Raw genomic sequence first — 26,140 nt, 5'->3', positions numbered from 1 at the left:
CTTGTAAAGCCATGTGGGTCTTTATCTTGATATGCTTGAAATAGAAGAACTTTAAACTGGGCATCGGGGAGGGCTGAAAATCTCACTGATTCTTTTTGGGGGGGGGTGTTATTGCAGGGAGGCTACAGAGAAAATTCACCTGGTGGAACAGGACTGGCTCCCGCTTATTTAATTATTTCTTTTATTTTAATTTAATTATTTATAATTATTTATTATAATTATTTATATTTATTATAATTATAATTTATTTATTATAATTATTTATAATTATTTATTTTCTATTTTCTATTTGCACTTGTAAAGCCAGGTGGGTCTATCTTGATATGCTTGAAATAGAAGAACTTTAAACTGGGCACAGGGAGGGCTGAAAATCTCACTGATTCTTTTGGGGGGGTGTTCTTTAGGGGGGTGTTCTTTTGGGGGTGCTTCTGGCAGGGCTCTCCGCAGCAGGGAAAGTGGATCCTGAGGTCCCTGGTCTCTGCCCCCTTAAGGGGCAGGGGCAGGCTAGAGGCGGGGGGAAGGCAGCGGTGCAATCACGTCGCTCAGGGGGCTGCAGGGGCTTGGGTGCACTTACCCAAGCCTCCTGCAGCCTCCCCAGGGTGTGGGGAGCCTGGCGCAACTTCTGGCTCCACATCCACTTTCCCTGCTACGGGGATCCCTGCCAGAAGTCGCGCCGGGCTCTCCGCACCCCGGGGAGGCTGCAGGAGGCTTGGGTAAGTGCACCCAAGCCCCTGCAGCCCCCTGAGCAGCGTGATCGCGTTGCTGCCTTCCCCCCGCCTCTAGCCTGCCCCCACCCCTTAAGGGGGCAGAGACCAGGGCCCTCAGGCTGGGGTGTCGCGATGCCCCAGTTTGAGTAGCACTGACTTAAATCATACAAAAGACTGGAATAAATTGACAGAAACCGAGATGATCATATTTTTATGATGTCTAACCAGACTGGTCTTATATTACTTTATCACCTGTTTCTTGACTTTTTCGATGGCCTGCTGCAGCTGAATCTTAAAAAGTGAATTTTCTGAAGGAGGGATTGACTCTGAATTTTTATTTCCATTTGCAGAGTGGCTCAGCTTTGATCAAGGGACAGGGACAATCACGGCCAGTAATAAAGGGAATTGATAACAATATTGCCTTATCATTCCACAGACATAAACATTGTAATGAAAGTGCTGCTGAGGCATATCAGCGATCACTCTGGCAGAATAATAATCATAGTCTTGGGCAAAGAACGATTCATTTGAAATTATTGGTACCAGTGAAGAACTGCCAGTATTTTAAAAAATGCCTATTACAAAAACGTCCGTCTTTCTATAATATTAGTTCCCAAACTGGTGGATCATGACCCACCAACCAAGGAAACACTTATCCCTGACCCTTTAAAGGGCAGGGGGAAGGCAGCAACATGATCCCCAGGATCCAGCTGCTGCCAGGGGTGGGTCGGTGGGTTTCAACTTACCTGAGGGAGTGCCAGCCTCCGGGGGGTTCAGGGAGCCCTGCAGGCACTTCTGCAGGACTTCCCAAACCTCCAAAACAGTAAAAAAAAAAAAAAAGCAATCAAAAATCAGTTCTGGGTTTCAATTGGTTTTTGATCACTTTTTTTTACTGTTTTGGAGGTTTGGGGAACCCTACAGAGGTGTCTTCAGGGCTCAACGCACCCCCCCAGAGGCCAGGACTGCTTCAGGTAAGTTTTTAAACCCCACCCCCCGATGCAGCGCAATCCTGGGAGTTGTCTTTTTGCCATAGCCCCTCCCCTGCACACATTTACGATGCTCCCTACTCCCTTTGGGAAGCACTGTTCTAAAGCTTTAGGAAATCAGAATCTTGTTTGCACTGTTGGAGGCCTGCACCACTCATATCATCAGGAGATATACATGTCCCTCTCATTATGGCTGCAGCATCTGATCTGAATGTGAGAATGAACTGTAACAGATCAAATTCCACATCACTTTGCAACACCTCCAGAGCAAAAGCGGTGTTTGTACCGGAACATTTGCAAAGGGTAGTTGCACATGTGATGCACACCACTGCCCAAACTACTGGCTTAGTCTGTACAGAATTAGGAAGTTGGCGTCTACAATGAGCATGCTTGTCTACAATGCACAAGCAAGTGGCAAAGATGGTCAGCTGCCTGAGGTCTGTGGATGTTTGAAGATCCCAGAGAATGATGACCCAGACACAGCGCAACCTACCCTCCCTAGTCCTCTATCAGTGCTTGGGAGATCATAGAACTGTAGAATCAAATCATAGAATAGTTTCTGCCATCACTCTTGGACTGCTCAGATACCCACTGGTACTGCATCAATAACCCCCATTCCCCCTGCTACCCAGGAACTGCTATGCCAGCTGGCACCCAGAATAGGTATCAAACCTCTCTCCCTCTTACAGCCTTTCTCCCTTCTTCCCTGTCCCACCTTCCCTAAGGCTACTGCAAACCACCTTCAAAGCACCTGTTGAACCACTTCTCAAGGAAACCTTCTCTTGGGGAAGCAATCTCAGCTCCCTTCCTTGTTTTCCTTCCTGGAACTAGCTAAGGATACCACTTAGTTCATCTGAGCTTGCCTTACAAACTCTTTCCCCTCACCTTTAAACCAGAAGGTTGGTGTGTCTTGGCAACTAGCCCTGTGATCCCTGCAAGCTTCATCCTATCAGATATGGATAGCCCTTGGCATCCCTTACCACAAGCCCTACTTCTTCTGTGTCTCATGTACAGTCAAATTGACACCATGCTGTTTCTATTCCTCTTCCTCTGTCATGGAAGTTTTGGAGCCTAGACCTTCTTGGTCTATCTGCTAATGTCCTGCTCTCCCTGCTTTCTTCCCTCCTCTGTTTGTGCCATTGCACAACTGTTTGTGCCATTGCACAAGCTCCCTGGTTTCTTTCCCCCTTCTCATGGCCCAATTCTATCTGAGACCTACACTGGTGAAACCTGTGGCACAGACTGCTGCAAAAGCACTGTCAAGTGCTTTGCAGCAGTGCAGGGAACCAGTGCGCCAACAGAAAGTGTATTCCTGCATTCCTGTTCAGCAGTGGCAGTGCACGCCAAATTCTAATCCCCTTGCCTGGCTCAATCTGCCTGCACAGATCAAACATGAACTTGCACCAGTGATATCACTGACGCATGACTGAGTTGGCGCATAGCAGCTGCTAAGGCTTACTCTGGGGCAAGGAGATAAATGTTCCCTTACCTTGAGGAGACCTCCAACAGCCAAAAATCTCCTGTGGGATGCAGCATAGCCTATGCTGCTGCATTGCCACATGCGGATTTAGTTAGGATTGGGCTGTCATTCTCTTTCATCCTATCTAGAAACCATTAACGTTGTATCTTTTCATTCCGCTTCACCAGTTATTGTAACTAGTATGCCTACAATTTATTTATTAATTAAAAGATTTCTATACTGCTTTCCTATGCTCAGGGAGGTGTACAACTAAATAATAAAAAAAAAACAGAAGCTACATTTTGTTGCACTTTACCCTTGCCCTCCTCCTTGATTCATGTAATTCCATTGAGTTGTGTCATGACCCATTCACTATTCATGGTACCTGCACATGCATTACATTTCCCCCATCACATGTGTCTTAGAGCACATCAAGTACCCCCCTGCTGGATCATACTGACTATTCAGTAGCACATGCCTTTACAATGTTGCTCCTGTTTCCACTGCCACCAGAAGTGGCACCACCAGCAAAAGCATGGGACCCCCCATCATTCTGATCATCATTCAATCACTGCAGTCTCTAACACTGGCCACAGTTCACCGCATGCCATCAGTCAAAATTGAATTAGGATGCAATCCTAACCAACTTTCCAGCACCGGGGCAAGAGCAGTGCAGCTCCGAGGTAAGGGAACAAATATTCCCTTACCTTGAGGAGGTCTCCGTGGCTGTTCCCCAACTGCAAGATGCAGCACATGCACCATTGGCATAGCTATGTCAGTGCAGGAAAGTTGGTTAGGATTTGGGCCTTAGTTTAATTGATGACTTCACAACTTTAAACATGAGCAGAATTCTTCATTAACCATTACATTTTTTTCTGAGAGTTGACAAGAAATGAGCTGGCCCATATCCCTTCAGATAACTCTTTTACCTGTTATGGCTAGTTGAGTGACAAAAAATGTCATTCTGGATTTTCTCCTCATCTTCCAGGTGGAGAACAAAACAACAGAGTTTCCACCAACCGTTACGACAAAAAGTATCCAAAGGGTAACAAGCTGCTCTGTCTGTGGGGAAAGAAAATAGAATGATCAATGGAAGGACCCAACTGAGGCAAACAAAAAGCTAGAGTTAACAAATTATCTAGTTGCCTGAGGGAGGGGTAAGCCAGTGATGATAAAATATAGGTTTTACTTATATTTAAAACAATCTGGATTTTAACTTTTAGCAATGACCCAAAGCTCCATGGCCATTTCACTGCCATCAGATTTGGAGGAAGCTCTGCATGCTTGTCCTTATACTGTAGTTGGGCTTTCTCCCACCCTAGAAAGAATGTGCAAAAATGGGATGCACAGACATTCCAGGGCCAGCCCATCCATGAGGCAACAGAGGTGGTCTCCCCAGACAGCCATATGAGTTTCCAAAATCCAACCATACGTTCAAAACTCAAGTGGTTGATTCCAAACCCACGTATTAAGAAGTGGAAAAGGCATTTATTTTATGGGGGGGGGGAACCATGTGGATTTTGCTTCAGAACATGCACTACAACCATGGGAAATGCTGATTTCCACGTGGATTTTTGCACATTCATTCTGGGCCTAAGTTTTATAACCCTGTCATCTTAAGCCAAATGAAATCTTGTTAAATTTCATGAGCATAAACTTTGAATTTATTAATTTATTTTAGGGTGCAATCCTAACCAAGTTTCCAGCACTGGCATAGCTGTGCCAGTGGGGCATGTGCTGTATCCTGCAGTTGGGGTGCAGTCATGGAGGCCTCCTCAAGGTATGGCAATGTTTGTTCCCTTACCTCGAAGTTGCATTGCCCTTATGTCGGTACTGGAAAGTGGGTTAGGATTGAGCCCTTAGGCACATATTCTGTGTTTCTATGGTAATGATCGACTATGCCCATTCTATTGAGCAATGTTGTGGTTCACAACAATAAAATTCACCAAACAATAAAAATTCAAATTAAACCAAGATTGAAGAAAACTAAAACAGCAACAAGACTTTGTGTATGGAAGAAATTAAGGAACTGAAACTGAAATTGCCTTTGCATTTCAAACTTATGTTTGAAATAAGACTGACTCATCCTCACCTGATTTGTCCACTGTATTTCAAGCCCCAAATAGACTCTGTTACAGGTACTCAAAAATAGACCATTACCTCAGGCAAGGTTATTGCTGGAAATGCACAGCATATAGACATAGCGTCTATTTCCAAGTATCCCCTGGCGGTTTTGTAGGTATACACTGAAATTTAATAATTTTTGCACTTAATTGCCATCGCAGGGCAGAAATAGCAACAAATGGATGATCCTGGCAACTTTTATTATTGCAAGTTATACAGTTAAACTGTATTTATAAGGATCTTTTAATTTTATTGTTGACAACTCTTTTTTTTTTAACCCAGTCTAGGAGCAAAGGCTTGCAATTTTACAGGGCCTGAGGCTGCAAACCTGTGCACATAAGCAATTAATTAACATTGAACTTAATGGAATTTACTTTTGAAATTGAGAGGTATAGGATTGCACTATAAGACAGGGACATGTTTATTGCTACCCATTGATGTGAAGGCTGAGGGGGATAGTGAACACACCCATTGGACAAAGTCAGAATCTCATCTTTCCCTCTTCTCAATTTTTTAAAAATATTTTATTTATTTATTACAGATACAGGTAAGGAAAATGGGTTATACTTAGGACAGGTACAACACAGGTTACACATGAGGGTATTGGCTCTAGATTACAACATGCATCGTTCAATTAAAAAAAAACACACATAATAATCATCAGTACAAAGGCTATCATATTTATCAGTTAAAAAATTTGAATTTACCGAAACACTCAGTATTGTTTAACTGAAATTATCTATCCAGTCATAAAAAGGCTTCCAGTATTTTCTTACTCTATCTAAATCTCTTTCTTTCATTCTTTCTGTTAAAACTTCCATTTCTGCTATTTCATAAATTTTGTCTATTAAATTTTCTCTAATTGGTACATCTGTAGATTTCCATTTTTGCGCAAACAATATTCTTGCCGCTGTAGCAATATGTACAATAAGGTATTTCTTATGTTGGTCTTTAATTTCTGATGTCACATTTAGGTGGAATATTTCTGGTTTGAATGGTAATACACACTGCAAGATCTCTTGCAACAATTTATGTATCATTTTCCAGTATTTCTTTGCTTTTCCACATGTCCACCACATATGATGAAAAGTTCCTTCAACCTCTTTACATTTCCAACAGTTATTTGATAACCCAGAATACATTTTTGCTAATTTCTCTGGAGTTAGATACCATCTATAAAACATTTTATATAAATTCTGTTTAAATGACACTGCTTTAGTTATCTTAATATTTGTATTCCAAATTTGGTTCCAGTCATCCATCGATATAGTATATCCGAAATTTTTTGCCCAACGCACCATTGCATCTTTAACTGTTTCATTCTCCATTCTTATCTCAAGGAGAAAATTATACATATTTTTTACACTTCCCCTCATCAGTCAAAAATATTTTATCAAAACTTATGTCTTCTTCATAAAAACCTATTTTTTGGTCTTCTCGTAATCTTGTTCTTATTTGCATTTCGTTCCACCAGTCCAATTTTATTGCTTTCTCTTCCCTCTTCTCAATTTGTGCTTCTCTTGAAGCAGCTGTCACCAGAGGTTTCACTTTGAAAACTACAGGGCCGTGCACAGACATACTGAGAACAGATCTAGAATTCAAGTTAACCCATCCGGGAGCAATACAGGCAGTCAGGAGCCTGTACAGGAGCTGGAGTCCAGGCAGAGGTGGAGGTTCAAATGTAGCAAGGCACTACAGCTGCGGTTTTCAAACCCGCAGGGAGTTTGAATCCTGCTGTAAGTCTTTGCGGGGGGGGGGAGGCAGCCGCTCAGGGGAGGATCATGCCGCTCAGGGGGGCTGCAGGGGCTTGGTGCACTTGCCCAAGCCTCCTGAAGCCCCCCGGGGTTGCAGGGAGCCCTGCACAACCTTCAGCAGGGCTCCCCTGGTCAGGGAAGGTGACAGCGTAGCGATCATGCCCTGCTCCTCTAAACCAGAAGCGGTGCACAATCGCCCCACTTCCCATTTTGACCGGGCTGCAGGGACTGGGGTGCATCCTCCATTCACTGCAGCAGCCATCCCTGGCTGCGGGGAGCCGGGCGCGAGCGCCTGCAGGGCTCCTCGGGTCAGGGAAAGTGAGAGTGGGGCAACTGCGCTCCACCTCAGGAAGCCCCTGCAGCCTCCCTGAGCGGCACGATCCTGGGGATCACACCGCTGCCTCCTCCCTACCTCCTGGTTGCCCCCACCCCTTAAGGGGAAAGGGGCCGTGACCCTCAGGCTGGGGCATCGTGATGCCCCAGTTTGAATACCACTGCACTACAGCCTCAGAGCCATTGAATTCTAAGCACATGCAATTATACAGGCTGAAAGGATCTGTTTTGGTGCTGATGATGGATAATTTTAGAAGTTCCTTTCAGTCTGCACTGGGTAGCAAAAGACAAGGGTTCAAATTCAGTAGCATAGCTATGGGGGACACAGCACTAAGTTTGGCAGGGTGCCTCAACGTGCTGTGCAAGCTGCCCCTCCTCTGCTCCTCTACTTTTCCTCCTCTGCTTTGTTCTCACTGCTAGGAATAGCTCTGATGGAAGGTGGGGGGGCCCGCTTACATGGCACATTGAGGCGCCCTGCAAAACTTAGTGCTGTGCCCCCTGTAGCTACGCTGCTGTTCCAATTGCATAGCAAGTCAGTGGACTGTTCGCAAAGGTAATCACTGTCCCATGCCCTCTCCAGTTCAGCCAGTTCAGTCAGCCTTCAAGCAATGCAAACACATTGGAACTCATAGCTAAGATCAGAGCAACCAAGGATGTGATACTTCTCCAAAGGTTTGATCTTCATTTTTTGCTCTGTGCAGATTTTTTAAATAAATGAATAAGGGCCCAATCCTATCCAACTTTCTAGCATTGGTGCAGCTGCAATGCAGCCCCAAGGTAAGGGAACAAATGTTCCCTTACCTTGAGGAGCCCTCTGTGACTGCCTTCCCACCACAGGAGGCAGCGCATGCCTCATTTGCATGGTTGCACCGGTACTGGAAAATTGGATAGGATTAGGCCATCAGGCTGCAATCCTATGAACACTTTCCTGGGGCTAAGTTCCATTAAACGTGTCTACACACACTGTCAATGAATAAATGTTATCTTCCCTTTGCAAGCAGAAATTTTGTTAGCATAAACGTCATACTTGCGATGCAATTAAAAGCAAGTAACAAACGTTTGTATCACCATTCAAAATACAGGTCATTGAAAATTGCATTTCTTTGCCCTATTTTTTTGTGTCAGTTGCAGCCTAGGCAACCTTCCATGAGATGATGGAAGCGGTTTATAAAACATCCTTTATAAAAGCCACAATCAAACACCATGATGCCGCAAAAGGGGTGACGTCTTTTAGCTCATCGGTTTTGGCTGGTCAGACAGCAGGGAAGCTTTTGAATAACACAGACAACGGTAGCTCATCTTCACTATAAACAGAGCTGAAGTGCTTTCTCACGCAAACACATTCAAATCTCCACATATGCTGCCTGATCTTGTGCATGTTTGTTCAGAAGTAAGTCCCAGAAGAATGCTCACGTTCATTACTTCGGGATTTTTTCCTTCCTTGTGTTATAACCAGAAGGGTTCTGCAATGAATAATAATTTCACAAGATTTTTTCAATTCTCCCCCCCCCCAAACTGGACTGTTCTTGTTCGACATGGTCTCTGAGAGGATTTTTATCAGGGGGTACAAAGTTTCTTTTGAGCCCCTTTGCAAAGCGTGAAAAGACTTCACCCTTTGAAGGGTGAAAGAGGGGGGAGGGTAGTGACAGCTGAGCAGAATGGGGGCAGGGAGGAGTGAAACAGGATGGAGGGAGAGTGGAGACAGCTGGAAAAGTCTTTGGAGACCTGATCTACCCAACCATGTGGCATCGGCAACTAGATACAGTAATACGGAAAACCAAACATACTCCTAAGTCTCTCTAAAATCTTTAAAATATAGAAAATCATGCAGAAAATTAGCATCATCGTATTTAGGCTCACACTAGAATCAGGACGGGGCAGGAGGTCTGGTCTAGAGGGTAGAGCCTCTGTTTGCCTCCGCAGGTCGCCAGTTCGAGGCCACCGCACCATGAATGGTGAGACCTTGAAGCAGCTGACAAGCTGAGCTGAGTTATTCCACCTGCTCTTTGGTGTGAGCAAAGAAGCATCTTGGCTGCCCTCCATGTGAGAGATGAAGGAGCTGCTTGTCAGCTTGCATGGGAGGAAACTGGAGGCCAGAATGTGATACCAGATCAGAAAGATCCATCTGAAATGTTGTGGCTCTTGAAAGATAGAACCTTTCTTCAATTGTAAAAATCCCTATGGGGATTTAGAACAGCCTGCCTTTGTAAACCGCCTTGAATAAAGTCTGAGGAGAAATCTGAGGACCAAGAAAGGTGGCATATAAATACCTGTATTATTATTATTATTAGAATGGGAAGTGTCCAGTGCAGACCAAAACTTGCTTCTGCAGCAGCTGTAGTCTTGCAGCTGTGCCCCTGAGCTCCTATGTACTCCTTCATGGCAAGCAGATCCACAAGCCAAGGAGCTACTGTAGCAGGTCAGTTTCCTCCCAGATTTGACACTGTGTTAAGGAGTGTCGTGTATGCATTCCTCGGTCCAACATATATGGCTTGCCAGTAGCTGTAGCCACACGCTTGTGGTAGTGTCCTCAGCATTCGATGCAGGCAACAAGTGTGAGTAGACAGGAAAATATAAGATCCCAGGAAATTTCTGGGCCCCCTCCATTGGCTCCTGGACCCCCTTTTTGACCCTGGGCCTGGGTACAAATTACCCCCTTCTTGTAGGCTCTGTGTTCAACAATATATTAAGCTAAAGAAAGAGTCTGAAGACTTGCTTGGACATTCTAAAAATGTGTCCAAGAACACTGAAGGGGGGGGCAGCAACAGTGTGTCAGCAAGTCCATTTCTATAATAAATGCCTGGTGTTATGGGAAGGAATACAGTTTGTTGCTGTAGCAATTTTCAACTAGTGTGCTATGGCACAGTGTGCTGTGAACAAATGGTTCACAGATGTGCCACGGGAGTTTGGGGGAGGGTCATTTATTAGTAGGGCCATTGGTGGATGTGAGCCCCCCCTACCAACAATGTGGTGTACCTTGTCAATTGTCAAAATACTGGTGGTATTGACAATTTTAGTGCCTTGTCAGTGTGCCATGAGATGGAAAAAGATTGAAAATTGCTGCTGTAGATGAATGCTATATTTGTGAGGGCTGTGGGGGGGGGGAGTTGGAGCTTCAAGCACATGTCAGCAGGAGCATATTGGTGTAGAGGCAGGGTTCACCAGATGCTCTTGTTGCTCCTTTCACATGTTCATATGCATTTTTAAGAATTAAATCTGAGAAACGAGCAGCCTGATCCTATGCTGCCTTACCACCAGCAGCCTGATGGGTAAGCAGTGCTGGCAGGGAGGCTTGCATTGAGCTGTCAACGCTGTTGCAGGAGTCCTGGCTGCCAGCAGTGAGGAGGTAAGCGCTGAGTGGTCGATGGAGAAGATGAAGGGAGGGCATGAGAGAGGCATTCTAGGACATAGGGAGGATGGAGAGAGGGAAGAACAGGGGGAGGGGGTATAACTGGCAGAGGCTTGCCTGGGTGGGGGTATAACTGGCAGAGGTGTCCTCCTCCAATTCTTATACTCCCTCTGGTGCTTGGAAGCCCAACATGGGGCTAAATAGCAGGCACAGACTCGAGAAGCCCCATTGTGCAGGCTGGCTTTATTAGGGTTAAGGGAACCCTTCCCCTGAGGAGAACTTCAGCCTTCTTGTATCCCACACAGGATGCAGCAGTGGGCATTTAGCACCTGCTGCTCCTGTGTGGTAGGATTGGGGTCTAAGAGAGGTGTGCAAAAAAAAAAAAAAAAATGTTTTCATGTTCATTTTTAATGCTTTTTGTTTACATTTGTTTCATTTCCAGTTTTCTTACACGTTTCATTTTGCTGCTGTTTTCATTTACTTTGGCTTGCCCATTTCTTGTCATTTGTCATTTTAGAAAAGATAAAATCTTATTTGAACCATACAACTCTACAGGAACTTCCAAGTTGTAGATGCTTCCTGGGTGGCAGCCAGATGGCCTGAGGCACCGCATCATTTCAGGGCTGTGTGAGTAAAAAAAGAACTACTCTCATTAAAAAAAGAAAAGACATTTTCTTGATAGCAGTGGCCTTTTGCTTACCCACACTACATCGTGGTAACACTGCATCCCGTGACATACAGGAGAAACCATGGCTATTGCTAGGAGGCATCTACATCTTTCTCGAAAGCTCCTGCAGACCACTTTGGTTCAAGTATCACTTCACCTCTTTTAATATTGAAAACAACAATGGACAGCAACAAATAGGTTGTCTGGAAATAGACTCCCATTTGCTCTCATTTGTTAAATGACTCATATGTTTTGGAAGGAATGGACCCCAATTCAAATGTGCCTCTTTCATATTCAGTTTCTGTTTCCTGAAATGAATGTACATGTCTAGAAGTTATTGGGTGACCATCATCTGAAAGTCTTGGTATTTAAAATTTATAAAGTACAGCAGATTGTGGACTGAAAAGATAATCTTGTGCAAGATTAATGAAAAAAGTGGTATAAGTATATCCAACTTGTTCTTATCTGCTCCTCCATGGACATGAGTCAACATCATACCTTTCTGTTCTATTTAGAGCTCACTATTTCAATTTCTGGACAAAATATTTTATTATTCAGCCAACCCAGTAGAGGGGATGTTTTTGATCCCTAAAAATCTAATTTAAGATGCAGGAAGTTCACCGATTTTCTTGCCAGTGGTCCACATGGTCAGCCGATCTATAATTGATACATAGAAGGGGTGTAACCCATTCATCACACTCTACGCTATTATATTTCTTCATGAGGTGCACAAGGGCAAAAAGAGATTTTGTTTGCACTTTTTTTTTCTCTAGCTCTTTTATCATGGCTAAGTTTTCTTTGTCATCAAATGGTGTCAGACTCAATACAGCACACCATGAATCACAGTAGTCAGACACAGTTGAGTTGTAAAGTTCTGTTTCTTCACTGAGTCTTCACTGGTAACAATGAAATAATGAAAACTGGCAGAGCATGACACCATAGTCTTCCGAGACTGAAGGATGCCAACACACTGCATTCTTCCTCTGCACCCACCTCCAGAAGTGTTAGCTTTAGGAATCTGTTGGCTAAGGTAAGCTCTCACCATCTTCAGTTTCCTCACCTTATATTTGAACAGGTCCTTCTGGGCTCCTGTCATTGCAAATCCTTTTAAAATGATATTAATTTTCAGTTCAAACACCCAGGTGCTGCATTTTCCTCTCCAGTTCCACTGTGTTATTGGCAAACATTATTGGTCCGTAGCAAATTGGAAATGCATTCACTGTTCACCGTCAATTTTAATTCCATACCCCCAGTTTTTAAATGGAACGGTGATTCCAAAACTGTGGAAATAGTTTCTGGGAAATAGCATAGCCTTATTTCTTTACTAACACACGGAAGCAACTTGGATCACTGAATAGCATAATTGCTGCAGTAGAGATTCTGTTCATTTCTTCCAGGAAGTCAAGATACACCTGGTTAATTCCGATGCCTCTCAGTGCATTAAGGCCAGCATTGAATTCCATGAAGTAAGCATGTTCTTTTTGTCCCCGAGGTCAATGCAGTACCTAATAATCTGATACTCTTTAGAAAGCGAAAATGGACATGTTGGCCAATGGAAAGTGGGCTGCAGCTCAGTGGGAGAGCACATGCTTTGCATGCAGATGCTCTCAGGTTCAGTTTCCTGGTAAAGCCGAGAAAAAAATTCCTCCCTGAAACTCTGGAGAGCTGCTGCCAGTTCGTGACCGCAATATTGGGCAGAGGGACCAATGGTCTGAACTACTGTCAGGCAGCTTCCTGTGACACCTATGAAATGCTCAAGGTGTGACACTATTTTACTTGGGAGTGGTTGTAATGGAAGATCAGGAGATCACTGGACAGATGATGTGGTGCTGACAGTGATTCCCATGTTCTGACAGCTGGTTGACTATTCTGGGAAGGGCAGGGCTAGTGGCTGGAGTCATAGAGGTTGCTGTCCACAGTTATAATAAATTAAGGCCAATAGAGATTTTCATGGGCATGGACTGAAGAGGTGGCTCACACTGAAGAGCAGGAATTGAAGAGGTGAGCCTCATTTGGATAAGGAATAAAAGCAGCCCCAGAAGGAGCATGAGTGAGACGGAGGGGGACGTCAAGACTCTGCCTGGCAGATCTGTGTTGGACCCATCCAAGGACACATGTGGGGACGCTGCTGGATTGCCACTGGGCTGGGAAGATTCTGTTGGACTGTGCTTTGAAGCTGCTGCAGACCTCCACTAGTTGTTTCAGACTTGCTCGAAGCTAAGTGAAGTTTTGGGGGAAGGGAAAGCCTCTGAACAAGAGGAATTGCCAGGGAGTGTTTGTATAGTAATAAATCCTATTAATTGCTCTCAAACAGATAAGGGTGCTCTATAGTTCCTTTGCACACTTTTTTGGAGAAGGGTAGGTGTTAATTAGCCAGAAAGTGGACATTGGAAGGGACGGAATAATTCGGACAGGACAGTGGCCATCCCCCATTCCATTTTTTCTTGTTCTGCCACGTTCAACTTGCCTTCTGTTTTAACTTGGACGCTTTCCAAAACTAATTTCAGAAAAAAGGCATGCACAATTCACCACTGTCTTCTGTGCAAGGCTTTTTTAAAAACCTGACAGAGCTACTGATGTATCGGAGCACATCTGTGCACCGATAGAAAGACCCACACAAACAAGACACTTGGATGCAACCGTGTGATCATTGCATGAGTCCTTTGTGTCAGGTGTGTTAATTTGTGTGCATCGGGAACCTACACACAAAAAGATGAATGGAAAACTGGCCACCTTTGTAAGGGCAACATTCTAAGTAAGGCTTGGAAATCAAGAATGGAAGAATGGTACATTGATAACAAATTAATGCTGCTCCACACAATATCAGGGAAATGTCAAAACCTAATCCATGGAGGATTTCAGGTGGGGAGAAAGGAAACATCTCTTGTTTTACCCCAGGACTCTGTCATGATTTTGACTGGGTTCCCGAGGGGGACAGGAAATCGACTCCTGGTGCATATGATATTTTACCTGTTACTAACTGCCAAAATCTTCATTGTTTCATTGAAGAAGGTGGCAAAGTCTGGAAAAGATGTCAGCTTGAAACCTTAGAGAGACATTTTCAATCAGAGTACATAGCGAAGTTCCTTAATTCTGTACACAGAGTTATATTGCCAGCAGGCAAACCACATAGTAGCCTGATTAAACATCTAAACAGCAGCACCTGTTGTAGAGCCCCACCACCTTAAATTCACCAACTCTGCAGTGGGAGGTATTTTCCATGGCACAGGTTGCCACCAATGAGTCATGGCACTTCCACCGGCAAGCACAGTCAGGCCATCAGTACAATCACTGTTGGCCGGGCAGCTGACCAGCAGTGGAGATTCCAGTTGCTGGTGCAGTGTGAGTGGCAGGTGGTGAGTGGAATGTAGGTGGGAGAGGGGGAACGGAGGAGTTTCTGGGCACGGGGGGGGGGGCAGAGAGGAGACAGAATAGGGGAGGAAGTGTATAGAATTAATGGCACTCTTGAGCAGCTAGAAGGTGAGAGATCTTATCTCTTACCTTTTCTCTTTCTACTCTGTTACATCCCTTGTTTCTACATCTTCAAAATAGCTGGCACAAGATAGAGGAGACCCATAGAGAAAGTAGAGGCTTTTCCCAGAGCAAGGGAGCAAAAGTTCTTTTACCTTTAGGAAGACTCTGCAAATTCCCCCCTCCCCCTGAATGCTGTGCTAGTATTCTTTTCATGATTAAGAGCCTGCATTTGATTAGGAAGTAAAACCCAGATTAGTGCTATGGAAATTGTCTTCAGTGGCAGGATTGTTTATATGCTGCTTTGGGAGCACTATGGATTTTCATCCGTAGAAAATTATTTATCCTCCTTGATCTTTCCCTGAACAGTACACAAGTGCATAAAGATTGTAATTAGTTTTTTCATACAGAAATAGTCAATATGAAATGACTTGCAGCTCACGTAAAACTTGTCTTTGTCTCTAAAAAATAAACTAGCAGACATGTCTTGATTTGATACAATAGTAATGGTGCTATTCATTTAAAATAGAAAACATAGATGAAAAGATGAATAGATGAAAAGATATAAAATTCACTTCCAGAGATTTTTTTGTTCATTTCCCTTCTCTTCTTCCTTGCCCCCTCCATGAAATCCATTTGGAGGAAGGTGTTTTGAGAAATAAAGTGACTGCAGCTTAATATTAAAACTTATCTCGATTCAGAAACATACACTGGGACATCCTGCCATCAAAAGCAAAAATAAATCTGTTTGGACAAAGAAAGTCTGACCCCAAAGTGCCTTCATCAGCTGAGATGCACATTGCCACTTCATTGTCACATGTTTTGATTAATCCCTCTATCAGACTCCAGATGTTTCTCCCCATTATTTTCCCCTTTTGCCTCAGAAATAGTTAAACCACTCAGGAAACTGGGAGAGCGGAAGATTCCTGAACATAGACTTTGACATTGAGAGAGAATCCCATTGATTTAAGGCTGGGGTGTCCAAACCCCAGCCCTGGGGCCACTTCTGGCGCTCGAGGACTCCCAATCCGGCCCTCAAGGAGGCCCCAGTCTCCAATGAGCCTCTGGCCCTGTGGAGACTTGCTGGAGCCCGCGCTTGCCTGATGCAACTGCTCTCAGCATGACGGCCAACTGTTCGACCTCTCACATGAGCTGTGGGACAAGGGCTCCCTCCACTGCTTGTTGTGTCACATCTGTGATGCAGCAGCGGCAGCAAAGGAAAAGCTGGCCTTGCTTTGTGCAAGGCCTTTTATAGGCCTTGAGATATTGTGAGACCTTCATTCATTCATATAAGTTCCATCTCTAATATATTCATTTATGTAAATTTATTCAAATTTGAAATGTAAATTAATTCTTTTTTTCCTGGCCCCTGACACAGTGTCAGAGAGATGATGTGGCCCTCCTGCCAAAAAGTATGGACACCCCTGATTTAAGGGACTGTCCATCCCACATGTACATTTCCTTTAACTGATCTGATCTGGAAACTACAAATTGTACTCTTGCTTCACTTTGAAATTTGGTGTAAATAGGGTTCCCACTTTTGCAGCATTAATGCATATCCTCTCCACCAGTCAGCCATCTTGAAGATCATCGCTCCAACCAGCAGATCTAGGAAAGGTGTTTTGCATCCCCTCTTCACTCCAATTTATTGAGCTAATCCCCCTCCCCTTTTTTCTCTGGCTGTCAACTAACTCCTTCTAAAACACCTTTTCTCCCTTCTGTTTAACACAGGAACATTTACCGTATTTTTCGCTCTATAAGACGTACCTGACCATAAGACGCACCTAGTTTTTAGAGGAGGAAAACAGGAAAAAAAATATTCTGAACCAAATAGTGGGGGGAAAAGTGCGTCTTATGGAGCGAAAAATACGGTATACTTTTTCCATCTATCTGTTCTCCCAAGAAGTTAGTTGCAGGCATGACTCACCCTCTGCTTTCAATCCCTTCTTCTGCCCCTCTTTCCTGTTTCTTCTCCCTCAGTATTAATTAAGCTCAGACCTACAGTGATTTCTTTATCTGTTTGCTTCTGCTTGCCTGTCTTGGTCTCCATTTGATCTTACTGCTCTTTCCTGGTCAATAAACTGGCCTTGATTTATTTCAAGTCCTCATGGCTTTTGCCTTTTCTTTCAATTCCTTAAAAGTGCCAGTGCATAGCTGTTGTGGGATAATGTGCATGTTGGTTCTTGTGAGCCCATGTGGTAGAAGCTCATTCCTTCTCATCCAGCTTCTGTGGAAGCAGAACTTACTTTGAACCAAGAACTTACCTGAGCCCAAGAACCTGAATTTCAATATAGCCTTGGAAATATGAAGTAATGCTGAATAGCTGTGAGCATATGTGGAATGCCTTTTCCCTACCACTGAGTAATCACAGCAAACTAATGCAGGTTCAAGCTAGGTCAATTAATCTTTTTTATTTTTAAAGAAGCACTAGGTCCCAATCCCTAATGTACGAGGGATTGTACATCCCTCATAGGTGGAGGGATGATTCATGTCTCCCCCCCCCCACACACACACACATGCCACAGCCCCTGCTATTGGCATCAATAACAGCATTGATTTGCCTATTGGGGCAAACTGCATCTCTGGGGGCAGGGGGGATTTCTTTTGAGCCATGACTTGAGAGGAAAAAATTCAAAAAACATTCCACTACGCCAGAGTTCTAGTCTTGATTGGGACTCCTTGTGACTGAAAAAAATGCAGAATGACAATGACACATTTAACTTCTTATCTGGTTTGTTGCAAGATCACTCTCTTCGGCTTGGTGCCCTTCCCAAAATATGAGCCAAGTTACCTGCCCATCACTGGTGGGATCTATCTGCTCTTAACTAGGAAACTGTTAATTGCATCTTCTTAGGTGTCAATATTGAAAACACTATAAACAATATTTTGCTAGTGGTCAATTGCAAATTCAATGAAACACTTTATCATGGACATGATGCAAAGCTGAGCACTTCTTAGGCTGCAGTTCAAGCATAACAAGGAAGTAGGTCCCACTGAACTCAATGGGCCTCACCTTCAAATAAATAAGGGCAGAAGCAGCCTTCATATTCATTTCAGTAAGATAATTATGCACACTATTCAGTCTGCTTTGAATCAACAGGATTTAGAAGTTTGACTTTAGATGGTAAAAGTGCTTCACGGGTGGATTCTGTCCTATTTCATTCTCTTTTTGTTTGCCTAAGTGGTTGTTTCATTATATCAGTAGGCTGTCAAGAAAAAAAAATTATCATATGATCTCTCTTTTTCCATAGAAAATTATCACAAACATTGTAGCCAATGGTATAGGGCAGGTTATGATCTCATTTTCACAGGGCGTAGATTGCCAATCTCCATATTTGAAAAGATAGGGAGTATAGTATAGGGAGAAAAATGTGACCATTAAATATATGTCTACCAACACAGTGCAGGATTGTTTTGAAGGAAAAAAAAAAGTGTGATGGATGATAATTGGGTGAGTTTTAATGGGTTGAATGCTAGCAAATTTATAAGGGTGTAATTTATTTATTTATTTATTGTGCCATTGAATAGTTCCGGTTTTTATATATGGTTTTGCATTGAGAAGTAGCTCGTTTTAAAGGTCCATTCTGGGCCCACTTTGTGTTTATTGCAGATAATCTGTTATGATATTATATAATAACCTGGGGTGTTGATCACAGTTAGAGATAGTGGTCCAAGAGAATGAAAGCTGTCTGCCTGTAAAAGATAGGAATAGAAATGATACATCACCTTACTTACAGAAAGATAAAAACTTTAACTAAATTGATAGATTTATTGTTGCAAGCCTTGTTTCCTATTTCTTGGGATGTAAACTTTGCCAAAATTCACTATCTACACTATTTTGATAGTAAAGTTAATGACGTAATTGTGCATTACTCAGATAGCGAGGATTTCAGTTCTGACCTCAGAACTCTGTTGACTTTCACCATGCCCACATAACACCTCTTTTTCATGTGGGACGTCCAGGTTCCATTACAACACAAGACATAAAACACCAACCTGTAAAATGGTGGTTGCTAAGAATGATGGCTTGAGAGTAGCCAACAGATCTCTTTTCATCTCAGTGATGTGAATTGTTTGAATTCTTTCTTGGGTCCAACTATGTCATATCGTTCAAGTCAAAGAAAAATGAATTGATTACAAGTCCATGGAGTCTCTGAGTCCTTATCAGTGATGATGATAATGATGAATGATGTAGAAATGTGTACCACCTTGAGGAACCAACAATGAAGTTGGATGAGAAGTTTAAAAAAATCATGAGTGAGAAATTAGTTTTATTTTTCTTGTGATTACTGAAGTCAGAGTAATATGGTACCCGTTTCCATCATCAATTCCAGTCAGGGTGGGGCTAGACTAGATATTATGGAAAACTCTGAAAATGACATCCTCATCTCAAGTTCTTATCTCCTCTTCTTATCATATTGTGGCTCTTATCCTAGATTATGATGTCTTGCCATTGTGACTTTCCCATCTCCACCAGCAGAAGCCAAGGATGTGGAGTAAGGAAGGGAAAGGGACAAGTTATGCTATCATAATATGGGGTACTGCTATGCATTATACCAGTGGTGTCCAAACTTTTTGGCAGGAGGGCCACATCATCTGTCTGTCACTGAATCAGGGGCTGGGAAAAAAGAATTAATTTACATTTCAAATTTGAATAAATTTACATAAATGAATATATTAGAGATGGAACTTATATGAATGAATGAAGGTCTCACAGTAGCTCAAGGCCTATAAAAGGTCTTGCACAAAGCAAAGCCAGCCTTTCCTTTGCTGCCGCTGCTGCATCATAGATGTGAAACAGTAAGCAGAGGAGGGAGCCCTCGTTCCACAGCTCACGTGAGAGGTTGAACAGTTGGTTGTCACGCTGAGAGCAGCTGCATCAGGCCAGCACAGGCTCCAGCAAGTCTCCACAGGGCCAGAGGCTCATTGGAGACTGGGTGCTCCCTGAGGGCTGGATTGGGAGTCCTCGAGGGCTACAAATGGCCCCAGGGCTGGGGTTTGGGCACCCCTGCATTATACAAAGCAAATAACTCACAAGATTTCTGGTGGCAGCCTCATGTCTCCTGTAATTTCTCATTGCATAGCATCTACTCTTACTATGCGATCCACAAGCCAGGAAAGAACATGGATTAAATCAGTATAATCCCACTGAAGCCAATCAAATTACACTCCTTAAAATTCAAGTTGTAAATGAGACTTCCTAGCAGGTATAAGCAGAAAACGCTCTCAGCAGCAGCAGTTAGCTATGTGGATAATTTACACCAGCCTCATAATGAATGCTTGTCAAGGCTACTTTACTTAAAAAGGCCTAAGATATAAAGATTCTTGCCTGATATACAGCTTTGTTGCATTAGGAATGCACATTTGGCTTTCTTGGTGTGGTGTCCTGGTTCTTTTTTATTGGTCCCAGGTTCTTCATTATCAAGCTGCTGCAAGATTTATTTTCAGTTGACCATGTTAGCTAGACTGATAACTACATTAGTTCCCATCTTTTGAAACCACTGCATTTGGATTCCAGTCAGTATTAGCAAAGGCAAAGAAGTTATACTATTGGATTTTATTTTCAGTTGCTAATAATCCAGTAGGAGTCCATACTGCAGGGAGGGCGCATGCACTCATGCCCCATTTTTAACAGGGGAGAGCAATGCTCCTTCCATGGCAACACATTTCAAAACATTATCTTCAGTGGAAAACACTTGGCCCAAGTTCATTTTCCACTTGGGCCAGTGGAGCATGTGCTCCACCAGGGCACACTGTTACTAAAGCACTGTAAGGCACTTTCTGACAGCTCAGCTTCCAGCAGTGCTAAAGCCTTCCTGCTGGTGTTGGCACATGGAGAGATGCCCACCAGAGCAGGTAAGCCAGCATGTATTCTAGCCTTCTTCCCCAGCCTGAGCTGCAGACACAAAACAGCACAGACTTGTGCCAGCAGTATAGCTGGCACAGGTCTGAGTTGACCCATTATAGCTACTAGGGCTTACCTCAAGACAAAGGGATAAATGTCCCCTTACCCCGAGGAGATCTCCAGCGGCCAAAATTCTGCCACGGAGTGCAGCATAGCCCACCCCACTGCCATTGCATCACCACGAGGAAATTTAATTAGAATTGGCCTGTCAGTCTTGTTCCACTCTCTTCTTTGAAGGTATTTCAAACTGAATGAGAATCAGAATACTGGTGGCTTGAACTCCTGCGCATGCTTGATCTTGTCTGATCTTGGAAGCTAAGCAGGGTCAGGCCTGGGTAGAACTTGGATTGGAGACTGCCTGGGAATACCAGGTGCTGTGGGCTTATACCATAGTCTTTCGAGACTGAAGGTTGCCAAACAAATTTTTGTTTCAATCATAAAACTCTCTTAGCCTAGTGACACCAGGTGGGACGTGAATGCAGATTCCACAAGCGCAGAAGGCTATTAGGCCTGAGAAAGATACCCTCCACTTTACTCCTGATGGGCTGGGGATAAGAATAGGCCCTCAGTTTGGCTGTACTTGTCGTAAGAGGTGACTAAACAGCCACCGGGTAGATGGGACTCTTAGCCTGGGAAGGCAGCTCATCTGAGAGAAGGAAAACTCTGATCCCAAACCTCCACTGCCTTGTGGCTACATCCAGTTATGGAAAAGGCTTCAGGAGTCAACCTCGAGGCAAAATCCGGAGCCGGAGTCCCTGAGGCAGTTCATGGCTGAACACAGTCACGTTCTGGCAACTCCTGCGACGCCGCTGGAACCAACCGTATTGGCCTTTGCCTTTCCATTGGACCATTTCAGCAACGTGGAGAGGGGGGATTTGCTGCATGGGTAACAGCCTATCCTCCATACCTACTTTACCCAGGCTTCGCGCACTGGAGAGGACACTCTGTTCCAGAGCCACCATTCAGAGCGTGACACCATGGTCTTCCGAGACTGAAGAATGCCAACAACTTAGCCATGAAGTTCACCCCCTTCCGTCCTTGGCGTGGGGAAAGAAGAAGGAAGTGCAGGCACCCCCTTCCTGACATTCATCTGTTAAAGGAACCCCTTTCCACAGTTATGAATCAGGAGGAATCACACACAGAAACACGGGCAGTTCTCACTTTATAGACTTCTTCTTATCTTTAATTTTTTAAATTAAAGAAACATTGCCTAGGTGCACATCTAGCACAAACGAGCTACAAAGGGTTGCACACTCTAACAATGGTGCCCAGAGCTTTCATACCTATTAAGCATATCTGTTACAATATTCATAAAAATGAACACACCTATCAATATATTTGACAATGGATCTGTTACATAAAATTAAGCATGAACAAGCACTACACTGGTTTTTCCTAGAATTTAGTTATGTAAAACTGGCATGTACAGTAGGCCTGTTTTTCCCCTGACATCAAGCATAAGCAGTGCAATATACTGTAATGTGTCATTACTTCCTCCTGGTTAGCTTTGTACAACTAGATTCACATGCCTTGTTAAACAATAGACAAGGCCAAGGCACATTTCCATGTGAACTATTTCAAACTCACAAGCATCTTCTCCTTGCAATAAGTTTTCAATTTTGACAGAGGTTATGTGGATTTTTTACAATCTGTAAGAAATCTAGAGGCTTAGAGCATGAGCCATTTTAGATTCACCCATGTAACCAAGGCACACTGGGCCTTCATATCTCTGACACATTAAATGCTTGTTCATTAGAGAGAAGGCAGTAGGAGATCCAGGGCTCGATCCTATCCAGCTTTCCAGCACCAATGCAGCCATACCAATGGGTGCACTGCATCTTGCAGTGGTGAGGCCTCCTCAAGGAAAGGGAACATTTGTTCCCTTACCTTGGGGTTACATTGTAGCTGCATCAATGCTAGAAAGTTGGTTAGGATCTCTAGACCAGGTCAGTCTGCTGTAATCCTGTACACAATTACTTATGCTCACATCCCACTGGAAAAAAAAAATGGAAAAAATAAAAAAGAATGTGGTACACAACTGATGGTGAGATAGTTTCCCCATTATATTGAAGTAATCTCCAATGAATTTAAAGGAATATTTTTCCACACATACCCTTATGCAGATGTGTCTGTAACTGTGGACAGTACCCATGCACACACCAGCAAGACTAGCACCCCACACTAATGTGTTCCATAGCTGCATCCTCCCAGATGACAGCATTTGTTTGAAGAGGCAAAGGAGAAAGCATAGGTGCTTCAACATTCCACATCACAGACATCTCCCTGGGTCCAGCTTTTGCCTTTTCAGGCAAACACAGTCCCTAGAGAGAACAGGGAGAAGTGGAGCTATGGAGTGGGGTGTTGGTAACATCATTGCTTGCCTGTATGCTTCAGAACCTCCTGAAACTGTGGCAGTTTCCACAGTTACAGTAAAGTCTGCACAGGGCTACAATGGCTAGCCAAATGTATTTATTAATTTATCACATTTTTACACCACCCTTCTTCTGTAAGGAGTTCAGTGTAATGTACATGAATCCTTAATTCCTTTTATTCTCACAACAACCTGTGCAGTAGGTTAGGTTGAGAGTGTCCAGCCCAAGATCACTCAGGAAGTTTCATGGCTGAGCGGAGATTTGAACCTGGGTCTTCCGGGTCTAAGTCGGACACCCTTTCATGTCCCCTTTATTTCAGTGGGAGTGAAGTACATACTTAACTCTGTCAAAATCAGTGAGAAATAACAGTGCTTAATATCTGTTAGTTTGTGTCCTGTGTGCTTTTGTCTATCTTCACTTTGCTCTTCCCTACGAAGTCTGAAGGCACCTCTCTGTTTGTGGATTTGAGAAAGTGCATGCCATCTTTCAATACACCTGCTCCATTCATTTCACCCATACCGAGGATTCAGCCTATGGTACTTGTCTATCCGACTAAGGCACTACATCTTACATGAAGTGTGTGTTGGCAAAACCCTGATGATCAGTTCTATTAGAGGAAAGAAGCAGCTGACAAAAGTGATTTGGAGTGGAAAAGTGGTGTTGGTGGGGAAACCACCAGTTGTCCTATCTATCAGTGTCCTGCTGCCACTTCCCCCCCCCCTCCATGTTACAAGAAGCAGTGGTAAAGCAATGGGAAAGGAGAGGGTTAAGCACTCTCACCTCTGCTCCACCTGAAATTGCCCCCTACTAAAGCAGTGCTTCACAATAGCATTGCCACCTGGGGTTTTGTTCACACATCTGCATGCAACATGTAGCAAAGGGACTGACTGTACAGCCAGCTTAGGGTGTGCAGTCTCCAGAGCAGACAACCATGTTCCAAGGTGGCATGTCCCTGAGTACCAGTTGCTGGGAAGGGCAACTGAAACGGAGGAGAAGGTGGCCTCTCCTATCTGCTGTGGGCTTCCTGGAAGCATCCAGTTAGCCACTGTGGGATGCAGGATGCTGAATTAGATGAACCTTTCTTCTGGTACCAGATTCTCTTTATTACCACATGGGTGTGTTTGAATGGAAAGGTACTCTCCCTTCCCTGGCACACTTTCCACTTATATTCTGGGCAAAGTGCCTCTTGTATTTAGCAAGGGGAGAGTTACTGTCTCTCTTCAGTCCAGCACAGAGTCTTTTCTAGTGGCTGTTTGCTGGTGTTCATCTGCATCTTTTTATATAGTGATCTCTTTTGGGGCAGAAGCAGTTTAGTTATTTGATTTTGGGCACAACCCTAACCCCTTATGTCAGTGCTTTCCAGCATTGGCATAGCGGTACCAATGGCACATGTGCTGCATCCTGCAATTGGGTGTCACTCACAGAGGCCTCCTCAAAGTAAGGGAATGTTTGTTCCCTGACCTCAGAGCTGCATTGCCCTTATGTCAGTGCTGGAAAGCGATGACATAAGGGGTTAGGATTGCACCCAATGTCTGTAAATTGCTCTGTGAACTTTTTGTTAAAAAGTGATATATAAATATCATTCTTATTCTTATTCTTATTCTTATTCTTATTCTTAATAATAATAATAGTACAGAACCTAACAGCGATTGTACACAGGTACTGCAAAACTTCAACTTCTCCAAATTTGTTAGTGTCCATGCTGCCTTCCATACAGACATAAAAGAAAATTCTCAGTGTCACACATTAGAATTGGTACTCAAATTGATCTGCTTGCCTGCCTTTCATGTTATTAACCTACCGAAACTCACACCTATGCAAGGAGAAATGGAATTCTGTCAAGCATTTGGCAACCGTGAAGCCAATGTAACTATAAGTAAAAGATGCTCCATGTTATTCTCTTCACTGCTTTCTCACTTTCATATGTTAAGGGAGGGCAATAGGAAAGCAGTCCCCACTTACCAAGATAAAAGAGTCTCCGCCTTCCATTCACAAATTCTCTCTCAATTACATCCCAAGAATTAGATTCTCAGGAACTTTACAGTAACAAATGAAACTCACAGAAAACTCACACTAGGATGCCACACTTCTGTTCATTCAACGAAATTGGAAGAGTTGTATATGCTTAGGGGGTAGATATTAGTACAGTTGCTGTTTACTTATAAAACGTCATCAGTGAACATGGAACTTTATAGAGAAACAGAAGGAAAAATACAACTCCCTGCCCTGAGGACTTTATAATCTTAATTTTCACCCAAGTACAAAGATATGATTTATAGTTCTCTTAAAGGAATTAAGTGGAGGGTTGCTTCCAATGGAGAAAAAACTGTTTGCCCAACTAACAAATCCCAATGTCTACATCCCATCTATAAGACACAGGAAAAATGTCCAAATCCTAGAATTCACATATACCCAAACAGTGTCACTGAGTAGCATCTTAAAAACTGATGGTTTGAAGTCTCTGGTAACAAAATCAGAGGGGAAAAAACCAATTGCCAGTGTGAAGTCATGAGCATTCTCTTAACTATTGAGCTTTCCTTGTTTGCTAAGCTCCCTGGAAAGTACAAAGCATGTGACAAAAAGGAAGATTTGCATACCTTAAAAGAAGAATAAAAGGATTCCCATTCCTTTTCCTCCAGCCCTTCTGTGAATGTCAGTGTGTCTGTGCAAGTTACAAGAGTGGCATCCGGGCTTTCTGAGCTCCCATTTGAGCTCCGGCTGCCTTCTGTGACACTGACTTGCATGGCTTGTTGCTTTCTGCAATGTTCAGTTTCCTTCTTGTGACAGAGTCAAAGCCGCCCGGCTCTTCTCAGAAGAACACAACAGCACAGGCAATTTCACTGCTCCACCACTGGCTAACAAAGGCATCAGGCTTCAAAGCAACAGAGCAAAACCATCCAGGCTGGGAAACCTTCCCCCCAAACCCTGCTTACCAACAGAACTGGCTGCCCAGATGTTTCTCTTCAGAAGCTGCAGCCAATAATTACTGAACACAGGCTGAGTCATTTTGGTA

At 43.6% G+C, this 26,140-nt stretch overlaps 1 protein-coding gene across 1 annotated transcript in view; it reads right to left on the bottom strand.

Annotated features, from left to right (window-relative positions):
• Nucleotides 1–25,871, bottom strand: part of NPSR1 (neuropeptide S receptor 1) — a 116,248-nt gene extending 90,377 nt beyond the window's left edge. The window contains exons 1-2 of the mRNA XM_066628869.1: nucleotides 25,725–25,871; nucleotides 4,082–4,214 (exon numbers count right to left, since the gene is read on the bottom strand). Coding sequence (XP_066484966.1) covers nucleotides 4,082–4,214; nucleotides 25,725–25,871 — 280 coding nt within the window. The remainder of the gene's footprint in view (nucleotides 1–4,081; nucleotides 4,215–25,724) is intronic.
• Nucleotides 25,872–26,140: the final 269 nt, after the last annotated feature.

Source organism: Tiliqua scincoides, chromosome 5 (assembly GCF_035046505.1).
Source record: "Tiliqua scincoides isolate rTilSci1 chromosome 5, rTilSci1.hap2, whole genome shotgun sequence".
Lineage (NCBI taxonomy): Eukaryota > Metazoa > Chordata > Lepidosauria > Squamata > Scincidae > Tiliqua > Tiliqua scincoides.
The sequence above is the reverse complement of the archived record's forward strand: the minus strand, read 5'-3'. Positions and strand labels throughout refer to the sequence as shown.